Here is an 18,273-nt window from a genome sequence, read left to right on the forward strand (position 1 = left end):
ACCCGTATGTGAAATGAAAAAGCAGTAAGAGTGATGGGTGAATTTACAGCTTCAGGAAATGTCTACATGCTTTTGCTTTGAGTGAGCATCAGAGCAAACATGTGGTATGTAAATGTCTTTGGTTGCACAACCTCCTGTGCCGCACTGCTAAAATCCCATCCATTTGTTCATCCAGAGCAGCTGAACCTCAAAATCAAGCCTGCTAGTGCTCTAAAAGCTGAGATCTGTGGGCGATCCAGCCTGCAAAGAGAATACCAGAGCCTGTTTACACTTCTCAGGTTGCATCCCAGAGACAAAATATGCTGGTCAAAACGGAAAGCACATTCGCCACAACCCCAGCTCCCTGCCAGAATGTTTTCTACATGCTGATGCAAACAATCTCAAGGCCAACGTCCTTGTGCTCTCATGCTTTCTGGCTTAGTAGGATTTCGTTCTGAGCATTCGTTTCTTCTAAAAAAAAAGAATTTCCGATTCCTCCCCTGGCAGTGGGGGGCTCGGCCTGAAGCTCTGCGAGGATGCGTGCCTGCCTTCCCCAGACACCCAGCCAACGGCAGGGCTGAGCACTCTGCAGGTGTTTGGCCAGAGTGGGGGTACCTCCACGGCTGCACAAATTGCCAAAATTGTATTTTTTTTTTCCCCCTCAAAATCCACCTTCTACTATCGTATAGGTAGTTTTTGAGAAAATCCACACCCAAGCGTACGTGTTTGTACTTGCATTTGAGAAGAATCTCCTCCAAACATACATATGCTTGGTTGGAAAAAAATATCACAGGGATAAAAGAGATCAAGCAGGGTTAGGAGACAGATGGGGAAACAGGAAAGAGAAGACTAAATCTTTAAGCTAAGCAAAAAAAAAAAAAAAAAAAAAAAAGGGTTCTTAGTTTCCCATCACTTGTCAGAAGTGGAAGGGTTTTTATGGTTTATTTTTTTCATTTTTATTGCCCTTTGACATAATTCTTAATATACTAGGTAAGGCTGCAGACTTTTTTAATATACTAAGTATGTTAAGACTACAGACTATTTTTAGTATACTGGGTAAGACCCTACAGCTGAACTGAAATAGGTTTCAAATTCTGTTTCTGATCATACCATGATGAATTTTTCTACTTGAAGTTAAAATAAAATCAGGTGAGCTTTTTTTTGTTTGAGACTAGTGAAATTATTCTGGAGAGTCCAAGACATTTCAAATGCTTGAAAAAGTTAGAACAAGGTTTTGTTCTGATAGATTTGGTTTTAGCAGAGGAAGAGACTCCTGCCTTTGCAGATAGATTAGAAAAGTCATACAGCAGTGCTAGGTGCCTGTGGTGTGGGCTCAAGAATTTATTGCATATTAAAACATTTGTTATACCCCCCATATGCATGTTAGACCTAAAGCTTTTGATGCCTCTACTATTTTATTCATTGATCTACTGGTCATAGCTGACTCCAAAGAGCAATGAGGAGTATTTATGAGTCTCTCATTGCAATGATGCCCTTGCATTTCTGAAGTACCTGCAGATAACAGACTGTACTCGGTTTTCAGCAAACAGAAGCAACAAGCCAAAAGCTATTTGACCCAAACAGGTTTGGAGGAACTTTGGCCTGCTTTTGAAGAACTCTGAGGTTAAAGATAGTAAAAACCTAGCATCCAAGCCCATGCTGTCAAGCTCTTAAGAGAAAGCACAAAGCAGCTGGCAGAGTGGTGGCAGCAAAATACAATAGTGGGGATTGAAGTGGATTGACGCACCATCACCACACATTGGGCTGCTCAAAGTTGCATTCTTTACAGTTAAACTAGAAAGAAAGACTAACAAGGAAAGCCCTGAATTCCCTGCATGTGAGCTGCTCCACCAGGTTCCACGTACGCCACAAAATTGTTCCACATCCGTTCACAAAAAAAAGTGAAAATATCATGTAAATGATCAAAATAAACTGAAAACAGTAGGTGCCAAATATATTTTTTATTGTTTGATAACACTGTAATAATATAAACTGTGTAAAGTATGATAAAACTTCTATAAAACAAAGAAGGTACATCTCACAAAATACAAACATTATCTCATTAACAAAAAGGGGAAAATATAAAGAAAATATTACAATAACAGTACCGGTTTCTTCCTGTATTCCAAAATTTACTGAAAAATGTTTAAAATATGCAGCACTAAGATAAGTTACTTTTATTTTCTCTCTTGATTTTAAACATGCATTACGTCAAACAGAAATAAAACCTATTAATCAACACAGAAAATGTTATTAATTACCTAGCATTGCAAGTAGATTTAAGAAGGGATGATGCAGCATCTATTATGCATTATAATTACTTCCCTTCCCCCGGGCTTACAGATTTTAGCAATTAAAAATAGCTCAATTATTCACAATAAGATGAACAGTCACTGAATTAGCAATAAACTTGGATAAAGGAGCAGTTATAGTAAAAGTTGTTTTGTCACAAAATAATCAAATAAGATTAGATATGCTTCTTTACACAAACTGATGCCCTTGTGACAATTATCTCTGTGTCTGACAGAATCCTGAAAGCCCTATCAGAAAGGTAAGAGAGTGAAATCTGAACCCTATTAATGTCAACAGAAATCCAGAGAGCAAAATCTCATTTACAGTTCTTACAAAGAAACACCCATACCGTCTAACCTTGCTACTATGAACAATCCCACTTACAACACCTTCTGTTTTCACCACAATGCAATTCCTAGAGAAAGGAGTGCTGTTCTCAACCTGCTGCTGGCCAAGCAGGACACAGGGCAGCTGGAGATGGTTTCCACCTTCTCACCTCTAGAAGTACCTTTGCATGTCCTTCTTCATTAACTCTCCCAGACAGTTAAGTTCACTTTCAACCAAACTGTTCAGCCCCTGCCACCTTCTCCAAACCCCACAACAAAGCAGATAACAAAAAATTTCTGGGACTACCAGGTGCACCCGCTAAGAGTTAATTCCATAGAGGTTTTTGTTTGGTTGGTTGTAGCTGTTTTAAATGAAACCCATCAGCCAAGCATTCCTAAAATTTGCAGCTTTCAGATCTGGTACACAGGCAGCACTGATGTGTGTCACCCTGTGGCCCTGTCAGTTCCTTTTGCTCGTTTCACACTTGCTGATTACATTATTCCAAAGGAGGCTGGAAGTGTTTGGAGGTGTGACTACCCTTTCCTATGTATTTGCACAGTTATCTAATATGAAGATTTTAATCACTTTTTCAGATGGTACTAAAATAATCTATGTTTATTTGTAGTCTTTTGCTGTTCAAAGTACTAAAAATAGACTTTAAATATAGCCCTTAACAGATGAACTACTTCACATTCTTACACAGGAAAAATTTGTTTATCCACTGTAAACATTGCCACTGTCCCTTTGCAGAAATGTATTGCTTTTAATCATAAATGCAAAATCATTTTTAATTTACCTGGAAACATTTGGGGCAGAAATATGTGAACTAATAACCACTTAACACACAGGTGCTACCAGCTAAAACTCAAGCAATGTAATTTCGTGGAACAAAAGAGAAATAGAAAATGCAAGAGGCTGGATTTTTTGCTGAGTGGATGTATATATTCTTAAACAACAGTAAAGTGGACTTCAATTTTTGTGAAAATATTTGTGATTCAAAGATTCAAGAGCAGATCCTTCTTAGTATCAGCTACAACAGCTTTCCTAACATTAACAACCAGCTGAGGATCCTACTGATCATATCAAAGATGTACAGATCCCATTTCTTTGACAGCCATTTGTTACAAAGCGTTTGTTGTTTAAGAGCCACCACTCACAGAATAAAATTAAAAGGTGAAACACAAGCTTGATGATGGAGTTTTGGTTAGGCCAATATAGCCAACAGTTACCGGCAAGCAAAACCCCTTCCAGTATAAGAAATCAACAGTGTAGCAAGCAACAGTGCTAGTAAGCAGACAAGCAACTTAATATACGAGGAAGCTGCTACTGACTAGCAGTAATAGTCAGCTTTTATTGACTTTTCAAACTAAAGTCGAAGGCAATCTTCTCACGCGTGTAAAGCAGAGAGGAATCTGGGCCTGAGGCCAGGTATATATCTGTATCATCTCTGCTATTAAAGATTTATTCTATTGTGTTTCTAATTCTGTGTTCCACTTCAAGATATGCCCAGTTTACATCAATTAAATATAAGACAATTGTCCCGCTAAAAGAAACCACCAATGTTTACAATTTTGTAAGAAAAAAGAAAAAAAAAAAGACACTGAACTCAGTGACTTTATAGTTAAAATAACCTAATTACATAGTTCTTAAAGTAAGGATATCAATATACTGAAATGTTTTCAATGTTTAAAAAAAAAAATACAAAATAATATTGAAAATTCACAAGAAAAGGTTTTCGGGACCTTTGCACAGCCCTTTTCAAGAGTAGTGATGCTCTTAAATGTCTTTACAACTCCAGTTATAAAGATAGAACCAGCTCCAAAGATAGAAACAGTCCCAAGGAATGGGACCTGTGACACATCTTCTACGTATGGTTGTTGTTAAGATTGTTCTTATTAAAGAATCTCCTTGCTTCGACACTGCTAAGCGACACAGAGCAGCGAGATGGATTCTCCTTTCTGTATTCAATGCTTTCCATCATAGCCTGCTTGATCACCTGGAAAACAATTAACAATGTGTCACTCTGGGAAAGTTAACTAAGTTTTAATGATTTAATGATAATGAAAGATAACAAAATTTTAATGATTTATTAACTGAATGAAAAGACCCCTTCAGATCTTAACACCTGTTGCTCCTAATTTCATCTCTGCTCCATCCTCTGAACAAAGTGGTTGCTGAGTATCACTATGAATTCCATTTGTTTTATTGTATAAAACAATTATTTAGATGTAGTTAATAGGTATGACAGAATATCTCCAACATCAAACAAGTCACACAGGAACATACTAAATGAACCATCTCAACTGAGTCCCTACACAACACTGAAGGGTAAATGAACAATGTAAAAATCCATACTTAAAGGGTGTATGAAATCATAACTATATTGAAACATTAAATCCCCACTTTCGCTTCCTTGGTCCCAAAGCAACAAGATTTACTCACTACATTGAAAAAAAAACCACATTTTTCTTTATCTGGGATGATGATTTACACCTGTGAATATGGAAAGCCACTCTACAGATCCTGTGAGAAAAGGGTTACCAATCACAGCCCTGTGTTACTGCTAGTATCAATTAAAAAGTATAATTAAATACCATGGAGAGAGCTGAGAAGGAAATTTCCACCGATCTTTGCAAAATAAGTTCAATTTTCTTTTTTTTTTTTTACTTAGAAAATCATCATACATAAAGGCCTGAGTATAAAAACCTGAACAAAGAATCCTACATCCTCTGCAGTCACATTTGCTCAGTTACCCTGCAGGGCTTTTGATGCTAAAATGAAAAAAACAACACAGAAATGGCAGTAGAACAGAGCAGGAATGGGAGTGGATCCTAACAAGCACAGGGTCAAATATTATAGAAAGCACACAGACCATGCTCCAACAGTTCTATTTGGAAGACGGACACCATATTAAGTCAATCTTCATGGTCATGAAAATATTTAGAATTTTTATCTGCTGGAAAGTACCCTCTAGCCCTTTCAGCAGCCTCACAGATTATTATTGACAGAGGATCATATATAGTTATGCTTACTATAAAACTGATATTTAGGTATTACATAAATGGAGGTCAAGTGAAAGACCAAATTCTCTTCACCCAATTCTTACTGAGCATCTCATCCAACTTTCTTCAGGTAAGTCCAATCACTGGGTTACTTCCAGTAACTGCATTCTCTACTTCCCTTCCCAGGCTGGAAGGACGCAAGTTGGCCATAGAATCATAGAATCATTAAGGCTGGAAAAGACCTTCAAGATCATCTGGTCCAACCATCACACAGTTTGTGTGCGCACCCATAATCAGCATGCTTATACACAAGCTCATAAAGAACCTACCTTGAGTTTACTCCATCTCTCATTAAAATAAAGCAGATTTTTTCCATTGACTATAATGGGCTTTGATCCAGCTCAATTTTCAAAATAACAACGGGCACAACTAAACGCAGGAAGCACTTTATATGCCAAAGTAATCAGGCAAACACTTAAGTAAACTTCTGTACCTTTAGGATGGCAGACCCAGGGGTTTACCTACTTTCCCCTTTAACAGTCTAGACCCTTTAAGCCCCTTCCACACTGGTGTACATACATCTATATTATTGAGGGTGTTGAACTCCATTAGATCATGAAGCCTCTTGAAAGCAACGTTGGGATACTGGAAGTTGAAGGTAGAGAATGGTGTATTTGGATCATCGAAAATGTCAAAGTCTGCAAAATCTTTCTCTTCTTGTGTCTCTCTTGGAACACCTGCATATGAAACAAAAACACAACTAAAACTTACCAACTTATTTTTTAAATTTTTTTTTTTGAAATCCCTAACTACTACAGATAGACTTAAGAGTCATTTCAGGGACAAAGCATTTCTAGTCTATAAACACTACATCATTATAAAACTTCAAAGGAACACCTAGATTCAGCATCCAAAACTACTTGCTCACCTGGAGCTTTATACTTCCGGAAGTTGATGTTTGCCAAAACAAAATGGATTATAGTTGGGCAGTCTTTCTCTGAAGAGGTATCCTTTGGTTTAAAAACATAGCACTCCTTCAAGCCCTCTCGATCAAATACATTTGGATCTATTTTCGGAAAAGGAAGCTTGTTCATTTTGGCCCATTTTTCAGCAAGCAAAATTTCCTGAAAAGATAACACAATATATACAAGCGCTCAATGCAAAAAGGGATTTTATCTAGATGGATACAGGTATCCGCACTAGAAGCAGTTTTATTATCTCACACTTTACCACAGAAGGACTGATCAAGTCCATCTTTGGACAGGAGACCCAGTCTAGCAACTGAGCAACTCATTCAGCCTGCCCAATCTTCATCACCTGTGATGATTCACAGGAAGGAAAGAGTTGGTCTGTCATATAAATCTTTGGGTGAATTTACAGAGCTGACAGCTAGAAAAAACCATCTGTAATTTTACTTGCAAACTGAGTATCAGTGCTATGGAAACCAGTGAGGGTTAATAAACACCAATCCACGCGTTGTTATGTTCGTAGTCACATCACAGCACAGAAGAACATTTGAAAGCATGCTAAGCAAAGAAGTAAGTTAGGAAAACAGTCTTCTTTTTCCTCGTGACAATTGAGTAAACAAAATAATTTGTAAATAATGACTCAAAAGGATGTAATGAGGGTGTGTGAGAGGAAGGGGAGGGAAGGTCAACATATTTAATCTTTGTTTTGAATGAAATTGGGGCAACTGTTGTGGATACACAAGAGATTAAAAGATAGTGGGTGTAAAATGATAAAACAAGAGCAGAGTTATCAACTTCAGCTGGCTGATTTTCCTACGTGTTGGAGTAATAAAAGTATATTAGAGTGCAACCATAGATACAACAGGCCCAACTCTTGAACTGACATTTACTCTTTGTAATGCAAGCAGAGCCAATGAGATTGCAGAGTCAGTAAACAAAACTGGTTTCTGTCCTTTAGGCCATCACCATACAACCTCTGCCTCTGGACTATTGCTGTGTATTAGCTGGAGGTACATCACTCTTTTAATTATACACATACTCGTGCTTCAGAAACAAACGAACCATTCCCTTCACCGGTGGCTTTACGGAAACCTAAGGCATCATTTAATTTTCCCATTGTCTTTTCTTGCGTAAAATGACTTTGCATTTTAAAAATTATGGTTTATAGAAAAACTTTCAGGATGACATACTGGTTCCCCAACCAATCTCTCCATGTTATGGTATGTTCACCAAAATGGCACAGAAAATTGCAATTGCTGGAAACAGAAAGTTGAATGCCTAGGCAGACTAATAGAGACAACTATAAACAGCCTTTTACACAGACTCCATGTGCTGAACATAAAAAACGGGTGGGAAGAAGCATTTCAGGGAAGATGATGGCACTGCATCAGTAAATCTAGCAGACAGGGGAAACAGTCCTGACAAAAAAGGAGAGAAATTCTTAAATGAATAGAAACTTGAAGAAAGAAGACTGTGGGATTGAATCAATTAAAGAAAGATGAAAGGCACTGCTCCAGTTCCTCTCAGTGCTCCAGGTGGCCCCCACGAGACCCAGAGATTACAGAGGTTACTCCTTTCTAGTCATCTGATGCTTGTTTTTCTCTGCATTTGACAACAGTGATCTAGAGTTCATTTTGGCGTGGTGTTATTTTCACTGTTGCTGTGAGGTCTTGTCCTTTGGTAGTAAGAAGGAAAAAAATGTTTTTTCCTTGTTCTAATTGAAAATTGTCTATAAAGCACTTTTACAAAGAATGCCAGGTGTTTCTCAAACAGGTATTTAAGTTCTTTTTAAAAATTCACTTGGGTTTCCAGTAAGTATTGCCTCTTCTTTAAGACCTTCTCAACAGACATTTTAAGTGTTACTGTTTCTCTGTCAGCTACCAAATCATCCAATATTAACCTTTTCTGACCAAATAGAGCTGCATGGGTGCACAACTTGTACACGTTGCACAGACAGACAGCTATGCTTTCCACACTTGCTACAGAAAGTAAGTAGGTAATTTAATCCGTATTTTTCTGTGGTTGTTTTGCTCTGGCATGACTGGTGTTAGGAATCCTACTTAAACCAGTACTGGGATTATCCTAGAGACATGAAAATGAACAGTTAGTCCCACTTTCAAAATGTTAAATATTTAGCAATACCAGAGTGACTGAAAACACATTTCTACAAGATGATGATAGAAAACCATTCATTTGCATCACTGAGAATGGTTGTACAGAGCTAGAGTGCTAGCACAACAGTAAATTTAATTATTTCCCATTGACATAACATTCTGCAGTTCAACGTGAAGGCAAGACTTTCATAAAAAGCAACATAGCTACTACTTCAAACAATGGTTTACAGAGACCAAAACTGTATTTTTCTACTTTGTGTCAGTTGCATCATGTGAGTAACACATACAGAAACTAAGGCAGAGTGGAATATTCTGCCTTGATGTGGAAACAAGTTGCTCCAGTGCTGTAGATAGGCACTATGGCCTTTTGGAACCATGAAATGTGTGGCCAACCCAACTGGAAGAAAGAAACTGAGTCAACATAAATTTATTAACGCAAGGAAAGGAATGGCCTGTCTTACTTACTTTGAAGGGAGGGCTGGAATCACTTGGCCTTGCAGAAAAATCAAAAGAGATGATGAGATCAACCCCTCTTTGAGGTCTTAAGATAAGTGGATACGGCAGATTAAATGTAAGCCCGCTGTCCACGATATGAATCTTTTTGCTCTTCACATCTAGTGGTTCATATATCCTCTCAAACTCATCAGGATCTACGCAGAACAAATAAAAACAAAACAATACAGGAAAACAGCAATTAAGAACTGCAATTTTGATGGGGTTTCTAGTGTTTCCCCAAGTACTGAACATTCCACAGAATCTAATCTTCGGTATTCCAGCTACACATACCATGAACATATGTATAACCTTAATTCTCATCTTAACAACTGGAGAAGGAGAAACAAAACAGGGCTGGCAGGGACCTCAGAAGGCCATGCACACCAACAGCCTGTCCCAAGGCAGAAGCAGAGGTGGCTTAAAGCATAACAGATGGGGACAGATGCCCAGGTTTGACCCTTGCATTCCCAGCTTTATCCCTTCAACCCTAACAACCCAAGACACAAAGGAAAGTCTTTACAGGACGTTGAGACAGATTACTAAGATACATCCCTGGTCCTACACTCCCTGCCCAACCTTCTCCTCCAGGTTTCCTCCCAAACCTTCTGTCCTTCCCAGATCTTCTTCACCCAAGTAACTAGAATTTGCCCACAAAGCTTTGAAGTGGCTCTGCTCCTGAGCACTGCTCACCTTTGTCTGTTTCTGACTATTAAAATTAAGACTAACAAGTCAAACAACTTGCTTTTCAACCTACTCCAAACCTCATGACCTCATACTCATTACTATACTAGGAACAAAAAGGAACAAAAAGAAGTGAGAACTCATATTAGTATCCAAAATTTAAGCACTGAACAGAATTACCTACTTACTGCCATGGTATTGTATAAAATAGTCTTCTATCCCTAATGACCAAACTGAGGGTGAAGATGATGTTTTCTCTTCAACTCCAACACTCTCTGGGAGCAACTCAGGAAAGAATAAGCAATCTTTGCACTTATCCAAGTCCCTGGATACTGCTAAACTACCCTTGCAGTAGTTAACACTTTGCTCCTGACAGTCTTTTCTTGCTCTAGATTTTAAAACTATTTCTGATGCATGTTTTGGCCATTCGATTAAAAACTAATGATCATATCTGTAGAGGGCAGTGTAATCTAAGCAGTGATGAACAGAACCCTGTAACTATTTCTTGTATAATTAAATTTCCTAACACCAACCTATCGGCAATAAAAGTCATCTGAAAGTATGAGCAATGTGAATAAAATCCATCAAAATTGATTCAAACGCTATTTCATTAGAACAGCTTTCCTTCTTCATTTCAGGATCCATGAGAAAAATGTACTGTTATGAGCTGAAAAAATTCTCAGATCACGTATTTTTTAATTTTTATTTCTGTTATTATTATTTACTGAAAGTCACTTTGATGAGAAATGATCCACCTATTTCCTAATATTTGCACTGATTTCCATGAGAGAAAACACTTTCAAATGACTGCCTAGTGTTAAAGAGCTGAGTGAGTGCTTATTTTAGAATTCCTGGTTTATATGCTCAAAATACTTGGCATTGTTACCTTATTTTCTTCTTATTTTAGAATTAGATATATTTCACAGCCATGAATTAGCATAAATCAGTGAAAATATATTAGTCTTTACCAAATTCACTATAATTCAAAACCCACTGTTAAAAACATACACCTACTACAGATACTTTTAAGATAACTAAAACAGTTTCGTTTCCCCCCTCCTTCTTTAAAGGCAATATTTCAAACACAATTTATAATTTATTTTAAAACCTTATTCTCAATAGAATTCCTAAAAATTGCAAAAACATCGTTTTAGTTTACTCTTAGTTTACTTCATAAAATTTGAATTTGAAGCCAAAATCAAGTTAACAATTATCTTTTAAACAAAACTTGTACCACCCAGAATAAGATATTTTAAATGCTAAAGCACTGTAATATCATCAATAAATTTATAATTACCACATAATTTTTTTTATTAGTCATGGACTCCTGTAATTACAAGAGAAATTCAACTTAAGATTTTTGCTTTTTTTTTTATATAATTCCTTTCAGAAGTATACTTGTAATCTCTGAACTGAGAATAAAATTAAATGTAACTTAAGTCTCTGTTACTGGGCCAAAATTCCAAAAGCGATGAACATTATCCAGTGCCTATTTATTTATCTTAATGACACGAATTTAAAGGCAGACTCGGCATGGAGTTTGATTTGATTTACACAATGGAGATGGAGGCCAGAAGCAACACACACCAACCCAGTGAGATAAGGCAAGCAGCCAGACTGAGCCACAGGTCAGGGCACTACAGGTGAGGCTGCAATTGCTCGTGGGAGATGTGTAATGTACAATGTGAGTCCCTGGTGCTAAAAGAAGCCTTGTCTACTTTATACCCTGTGCTGTAGTTATTCTGAAGGGCTGGATAAGAAACCTTTCTTCTTTTTACATTTTAGAACACACGAATCCAGGACAATCACTCTACATACTCTAGTAGCCCTGCTCAACCAACCCATCATTATTCATCAAGCAGTGTGAAGACTGAAAGGAGTATTTATGCTTTGAGAGCCTGGGAGATTAATTTTCAGTTCATGCAGACTGCTTTTATAAAAGATGCATCCATATTATGAGAAGCTTTCAGTCCAACCTACCAGCTGAGAGAAGCGCAACATGTTTGGGAGTATAGCTCTGTGTGAAACCAGCACAGCATGCCTATCTCATTTGCAGTAATTGGATACACAAACGCGTATTAAGAATGGTTTAGAAATAAAGAGAATGTTCCAGAGGCCAAACTTTGTCACAGACGGCAGCTTCAATGAAAGTAAGAGAGACGAAGAGGGCATTTGCTACTGACGTGCATCTACTATAACAGTTTCCATAAATACTGAAGTAAGGAAGCAGAGACTGAGTTATTTTTTTTTCCTTATTGTTACTCAGTTGGCATTTTCTCAAGCAATTTTGGTGTGTTGTAATACCAAAGAACAGAAACAAAACAACTCTGAGTTCACAGTGAAACTACTCATGAGGTGTAAAGTTTTAAAGGATATTTGAGATCAATTAAGAAAATGCTCAGCAAAAACTGAATCCACAGCAGAACGATGCCAACTATTTTGAGCATATAAACCAGGAATGTAAGCACTAAAAAGCTAGAATTACCAAACTACGGTACATGATAAAAAGACGATAAAATCACAGTATAGTTCAAATATAGGAACTAAGTTGGCATTTTCACTGAGTTAAAGCCCTTAATGATCTCACACTTCTACTGCAAAAGCAGTTTTTGTATATATACTCTCTGCTCCGGCACTGGAAGGAGTTAGATGCTGGTCCACTGAAGTAAGCAGCAGTAATCCCACTGATTGCCCTACAAACAGAATCTGGGGCTGTAAGAATGTTTCCTTCTAAGCAGACAGCACACCCATGCTGAAGTCTTAAAACTCAGGCGTGATTTGTACTCCTGGGAAAAGGGAATTATTTAAATGCCATGGGTTTGGTGGAGAACAATACCACCAGGTATGTGCATGCTGGGAACACTGAGCATGTGATCCTGTTTCTAAACTACTGCCTGGTCGTACCTGTTTCACTTCCTAAAGGACTTTTACTTTCAGATCAAGCAGCTGGGATCTCTTCAGGGTACTCCAGAGACTAAATTCTGCCCTCCGTAATGCCTGTAGCATCGGCTTATGCCTACCACAGTTCATTCTCCACAGTGCGACTCAGCGTGTCTGTGAAAGGCTTGAGACAACTGGAGATGTAAAGCATTATTTATATCCTTTCTGATTCACTTACTTCTCCCTTTGGGGCCTGTTAATAAAAAAAAATTAAGTTCTACAGCAATTGAGACTTCTCTCTGTACTCAAACTGCTAGCTAAATTCTCACTGATAGGAATAAATATGCAATGCTTAAATGCAGCCAGTGCCTTGCTAATACACAATATTTCAAATTTATTCCAAAGTTTCCTTTCTATTTACTCCTCTGGACTCCTAGGTTCTTACATATTCACTAGCAAAATTCACTAACACCATTAAAATGTGGATACACTTATCACACTACTGAATGATTAAATTTTATATCAACTACTGAAATTTCATCTTTTGTTTTGTCTTTCTACTACCCTTGGCTACAATGCAACTATTCACAGCTGTTAGATCTGAGTTGTTAGTTCAGGTTTATGAGTGTGGGCTTCAACAAACACTAAAAATTGCAGCTAAATCAAACTTCTGCCAGACATTTTAGCCAGAGAATTTTCAGGTGATAGGCACTCAAAAGTAATTGTATCAGAGGAGCAGGCTCATTCCGTCAAACCTGCATTTTATTTCAACTGAAATTAAGACCCAGGAAGTTGATAGTTGATACTGAAGATTATCCACATCTTAATTAGGCAAAATTCTCATCAACTGTCATTTTTTCCAACCATGAATCTATTACCCGCTTTCCTGCCTCTTTTACAAGCACTATAAATATTAAGATTACCCAGCTGTAAACACCTCTGAGATGGTAAAAATATTTAGAAAGTGGAACACAGATGGAAATTACTATACAACCACTCAAAGGGATTTGTTACATTAACAAATATACATTAGAGACCGTCTGCTACTTAAGCTTTTAAACGACATCTGGTATTTACTATTGCATAATGACCAACTAGGACAATCTATTTCCTCTGAACAGAAAATAGGGGCTGGAGTGACTGTTATTATTATGAGGTATGGTTGGCAGTGCTGTGCTGCCATGTGAGAGCATAGAAGGAATGGAGATTTGCAGTTCCTCAACTTGAAGGATGTCAACAATAAACCCCAAGCATTGCAATTTGAATCACAGGAACTGTGTGTGGAGGCTCCACAAAGTATGTATCTTCCCATATAACTTTTCTATGGGGAAAGTCACATCCTTAACTCAGTGCTCTGTTGCCTACCAAGGAAGAAAAAAGAAAGGCACCAGTGCCAGAAGAATACTCAGAAATTCATAGGCTTCCAATAAGCAGAGTATAAGTAACACTGTCTATAGGAAATCTTCAAAATACCGTTCAAATATGATTCCTAATTCCGTGCAGCTACTGTCCGAGCCACCATACACTTCACAGTTTGAGTAAATGTTACCACACTGAGGAACTCACAGCTTCACAATAAATATGCATCAACACGGGCTTTCTGCGAACTAACCTGCAACGGCTGCATCTAGTTCATCTTCCTCCACAGATTCCTGAGTTAGAAGGTCTGCCAGAGGAGAGAGTGGGTAGCAGCTGTTGAGGTTCAATCCCAGCATGAAGTTGTGCACTTTTCCAGCACGCCCTTCCCTGGTGTTGAAAAGGGCACTATCACCCACCAAAGCCATCAGCATTCGCTGTACCCAGCTTTCTTGGCTGCTGTTCTGATATTCTTGGTTTGCCTCAGAATTCTCAGTGCCTGTAGAGGCAAATGAAAATAACCAATGGTGAGACTGTTAATGTGTGGAGTATAAACCAAGATCTAGTAAAACCAGGGTCTAGTAAAATAAAGGACCTATTACACAAAACTATATCCTTCTTTCAAGAAGCTATGGATTAAATGAAGGAGCTTTGGTGCAAGAATTTTACTAAGAAAATAGAGAGAAATCATCCTCTTACCTTCACAGGCCAGTGAAATTTCTCATTGTGCTACAGTAGTGTAGATGTGTCCATCAGGAAAATATGCTGGGACTGTGTTAGGTGACCTGAACTGTTTCTAGCTAGTCTGGCAAGGGCAATGAGGATTTAACTTTAGCTGTGCTGACAGCCAAAATGTAAACTCTCCGGTGCTCAGGTGACAAACTTGAATCAGGAATGTCCATGCGATGCATACCTAAATTCATCCTGATGTGCATTACACCCTCCTCCATCCTTTGCTGACTGCTAGAAACTCAGCTCTCCTTAACGAGCCAAAGTTAGTCCTCTGAATCTTTACAGAAGCAGATTCAGTCATTCTCCTTAAAACATCCCTCTACTCTGTCCTTGGAAAATACCACTCTTTTAGGTTTAGAAAGAGACCTTCGGGTGGCCTCTGCTCAAAAAGAGGTCATTTCTATTTCACTTTACTGCAAGCAGTCACAGACTTAGATGCATTCTTCGCAGCCACAGTAGATACAGGGTATGTATAAAGTTGCAGATATTAAATATAAATTCTGTAATATCTGTATAAACAAGAATGCTTGTTGAATGCTTGTAAACACAGGAATTCTACAATATCTGAAAATATCATTTCAGTAAACTATAGACTACAATCAATATTAAGTTCTAATTAAAGAATACAATAAAATGTACTCTAATGTCTATAGCTAGATGCTATAGACATTAAAATGACATGGACTGGTGTGACCTTACATTCATAACCTGTCATAACTTGACTTTTTTGATTGTTTTGTGTAAGAAGATAACTCAGGCACAGGCTTTTTATATAAACAGAGAGAAAACAAACATCAAACACCACATGGTTTTGAGGTCCAACATCTGTACAAAAGTATCCTATAGAATTAAGAAAGATTACTAAATGCATACAAATCAGATTTGTAGGTTGTCCACTATGGCTACAAACTGAAAGAAATGTAGTGTTTCTTGCTGCTGGCTTAAACAGTGCTTCTAGTACTTAAACAGGAAATCTGCAAATAAACATAAGATGTGGTATCACCCATTCTCTATTATTTTACACATAAGGGGAAGTGAAGTAGTAATCATTCAGCTGAGCTAATGACTCAATCACAGTCTCATTTCACAGAATTTTGTTTTCTTCCTGCAGACCCTAAAATTACACAGGAGAACATAGAGCTTCATTCCTGCCCTTGCTTTAGTTTTTAAAAAATAATTGAAATTTTCAGGTGAAAATCACTATTCTCCAAAAGTATCATCAAATACAGAAAGCATTATTAGGATGAGATAGAGAACCTGACTAAAATCACAGACCTCTGTAGGTGGTTCAGGTGCCTAAATTTTTAAATAGGGTCTTTTTTTTCCCACTGACCAGTATTACACATGTGCTTGTGCCTCTTTTGGGAAACTGGATTTGGGCACTGTTTAAAACACCGTGCCAACTTGGAATTTCCTGTATCAGATGTCATTTGTACAGGAGCTAAAAGACATCTATGAATGCTGTAAACACAAAGTAAACCATTCTCAAGTAAGTATTTGACAAATAACCCTTAAAACAATGGGTAGTGCTAGTTTGCTGTGCTGATAACAATTCAAACATGCCTCTGAGCTCAGTATCTTGCTGGACTTCAGGAGATCCCTGACTCAGAAAGGCTAGTTTTGGGATGTACATGAAATCTAAGAGCCCTGTGAAGCCTTGTTGTGCTGATGCCAAGACTGAAGACATGCAAGAGAATTTGTCATTGACTTGAGCAGCAGACACGCGGCCAAGCCAAAGGCCTTCTGAGGTCTCTTGTTCAAGATTTCTCTATTTTGCTGAGCCACTGGCTTCTTTAAGACCCTTATACTAAGCAGGCAAGTTTTATACTACTGGTATAAATGACCACCCTCTTTTCTAAGGGACTCTTGATATGACTAAGAATGGGATTTGACAATCCACAAACTTGAATATGCTACAAGAAAGCTGATGAAGAAAGTAAACTATGAAATAAAATGTGGTGATTTCCTTACCTTTTGGATGCTGTGATTCATCTTCACTGTCTGAACTGTCATTACTTACAAGGTGCTTTAGCCTAATATTTTCTGTTGAAAGAAACAAAAAATTACTTGAAACTGCTACGACTTAATTGTCAAAATAGCTAAGAAGTTAAAAAAAAATTAAGGCATAAAACTGGTACTTTTCCTAACAGGAAATACAGCTAAGAGATTTCATCTGTTGTGGACATCTCTATAGTCAGAATCTGATCACAATATATTGGCTTTAGTTTGCAATTTTTGCAAAGCTCCTGAACTAAGAAGATTAGCCAAAAGACTGAGAAAGCAAAAGGAACATGTAAAGCAGTACACATCACCCGCTACTTCATCACGTATCTGATGCATTTCATTCACCTTAAATAAAATTTATAGTTTTTATTGTATCAATAACTCCTAGCAAAGTTGAAAGACAACAGGAGTTTTGTTAATTCAATACTAATTTTTGAAAAAGAACACAGCCTCATTCATACATATATGAACCAATTAAAATAGTGGGGAAAAAACAAAAGCCAAGATGGCTATTAAAGTGTTACTCAAGTATGTCTGAAAAATAAAGGCCAGTGCAGTTACAAAGGCAGAAGAGACAACTGTTTTTACTTCATAACATGAAGGGGGAGAAATAAAAACAGAAATGAAGGAACTCCTCTGGCAAAAATATGTATTTTGTTAGAATTAAAGCTTTGTTTCTAAAATAACCACAAAGTCATTACTAACTGTTCACTACTATCTTGAGAATTATTTCAATGTCAAAAATGAGTACAGAAAAAGAAACGCATTCCACTCCCAAGTCAGACCTGTACTGGAGGTTAATTCATGTGAAAATGGATTATGGACTGACAACATTATTTTTGCTAAAGTCTCGTTTATACCACATATAAACTAATTAACCAAGTTTAAAATTATGGAAGGAAGTCTTTCTTGAAATACAGTCAATTTTCTATGTTTTATGAGCAGCCTCATCTTGGAAGCTCATATTCTACAGAAACTGGAGATGTAAGCTGAGGTCCAGTGCTGAAATTGTATCAGAGAGACCTCTGGAAAATAAAACACTTTTGTTCCCTAGTATAACGTATGCTGGGAATCATCTCTATAATCCGAATTTGGAACCAGTTGAAATAAACTGAATTGGAATGAACTTGATCGTATGATCAAGTAATTATTTTTCCCAAGGAAAAGTGAAAGTAAATAATCATCTACTTTTTCTCATAGAAGGCTAATGTAGATGTTGGTCTCTGCTGGGCTCACGAGGAGAACGGAGGGGCAGGCACTGAGCTCTGCTCTCTGGGGACAGCAACAGGACCCAAGGGAACGGCACAGAGCTGGGACAGGGGAGGGTCAGGCTGGGTGTTAGGAAAAGGTTCTGCACCCAGAGGTGGTCGGGCACTGGAACAGGCTCCCCAGGGCAGCGGTCATGGCACCGAGCCTGCTGGAGTTCGAAGACCATTTGGACAA

The 18,273-nt window shown here is 37.8% G+C and overlaps 1 protein-coding gene across 11 annotated transcripts in view; it reads right to left on the bottom strand.

Moving 5' to 3' along the window:
* Positions 1-1,925: 1,925 nt before the first annotated feature.
* Positions 1,926-18,273, bottom strand: part of PLA2G4A (phospholipase A2 group IVA) — a 117,268-nt gene continuing 100,920 nt past the window's right edge. For all 11 annotated transcript variants that reach the window (XM_048058954.2, XM_067001958.1, XM_013177934.3 and 8 more), the window contains 6 exons: positions 16,798-16,869; positions 14,351-14,593; positions 9,148-9,332; positions 6,529-6,724; positions 6,180-6,337; positions 1,926-4,594 (listed from right to left, as the gene is read on the bottom strand). In XM_048058954.2, the coding sequence (XP_047914911.1) occupies positions 4,463-4,594; positions 6,180-6,337; positions 6,529-6,724; positions 9,148-9,332; positions 14,351-14,593; positions 16,798-16,869 (986 nt within the window). In that variant the 3' untranslated portion in view covers positions 1,926-4,462. The remainder of the gene's footprint in view (positions 4,595-6,179; positions 6,338-6,528; positions 6,725-9,147; positions 9,333-14,350; positions 14,594-16,797; positions 16,870-18,273) is intronic.

Source organism: Anser cygnoides, chromosome 8 (genome assembly GCF_040182565.1).
Source record: "Anser cygnoides isolate HZ-2024a breed goose chromosome 8, Taihu_goose_T2T_genome, whole genome shotgun sequence".
Classification (NCBI taxonomy): Eukaryota; Metazoa; Chordata; class Aves; order Anseriformes; family Anatidae; genus Anser; species Anser cygnoides.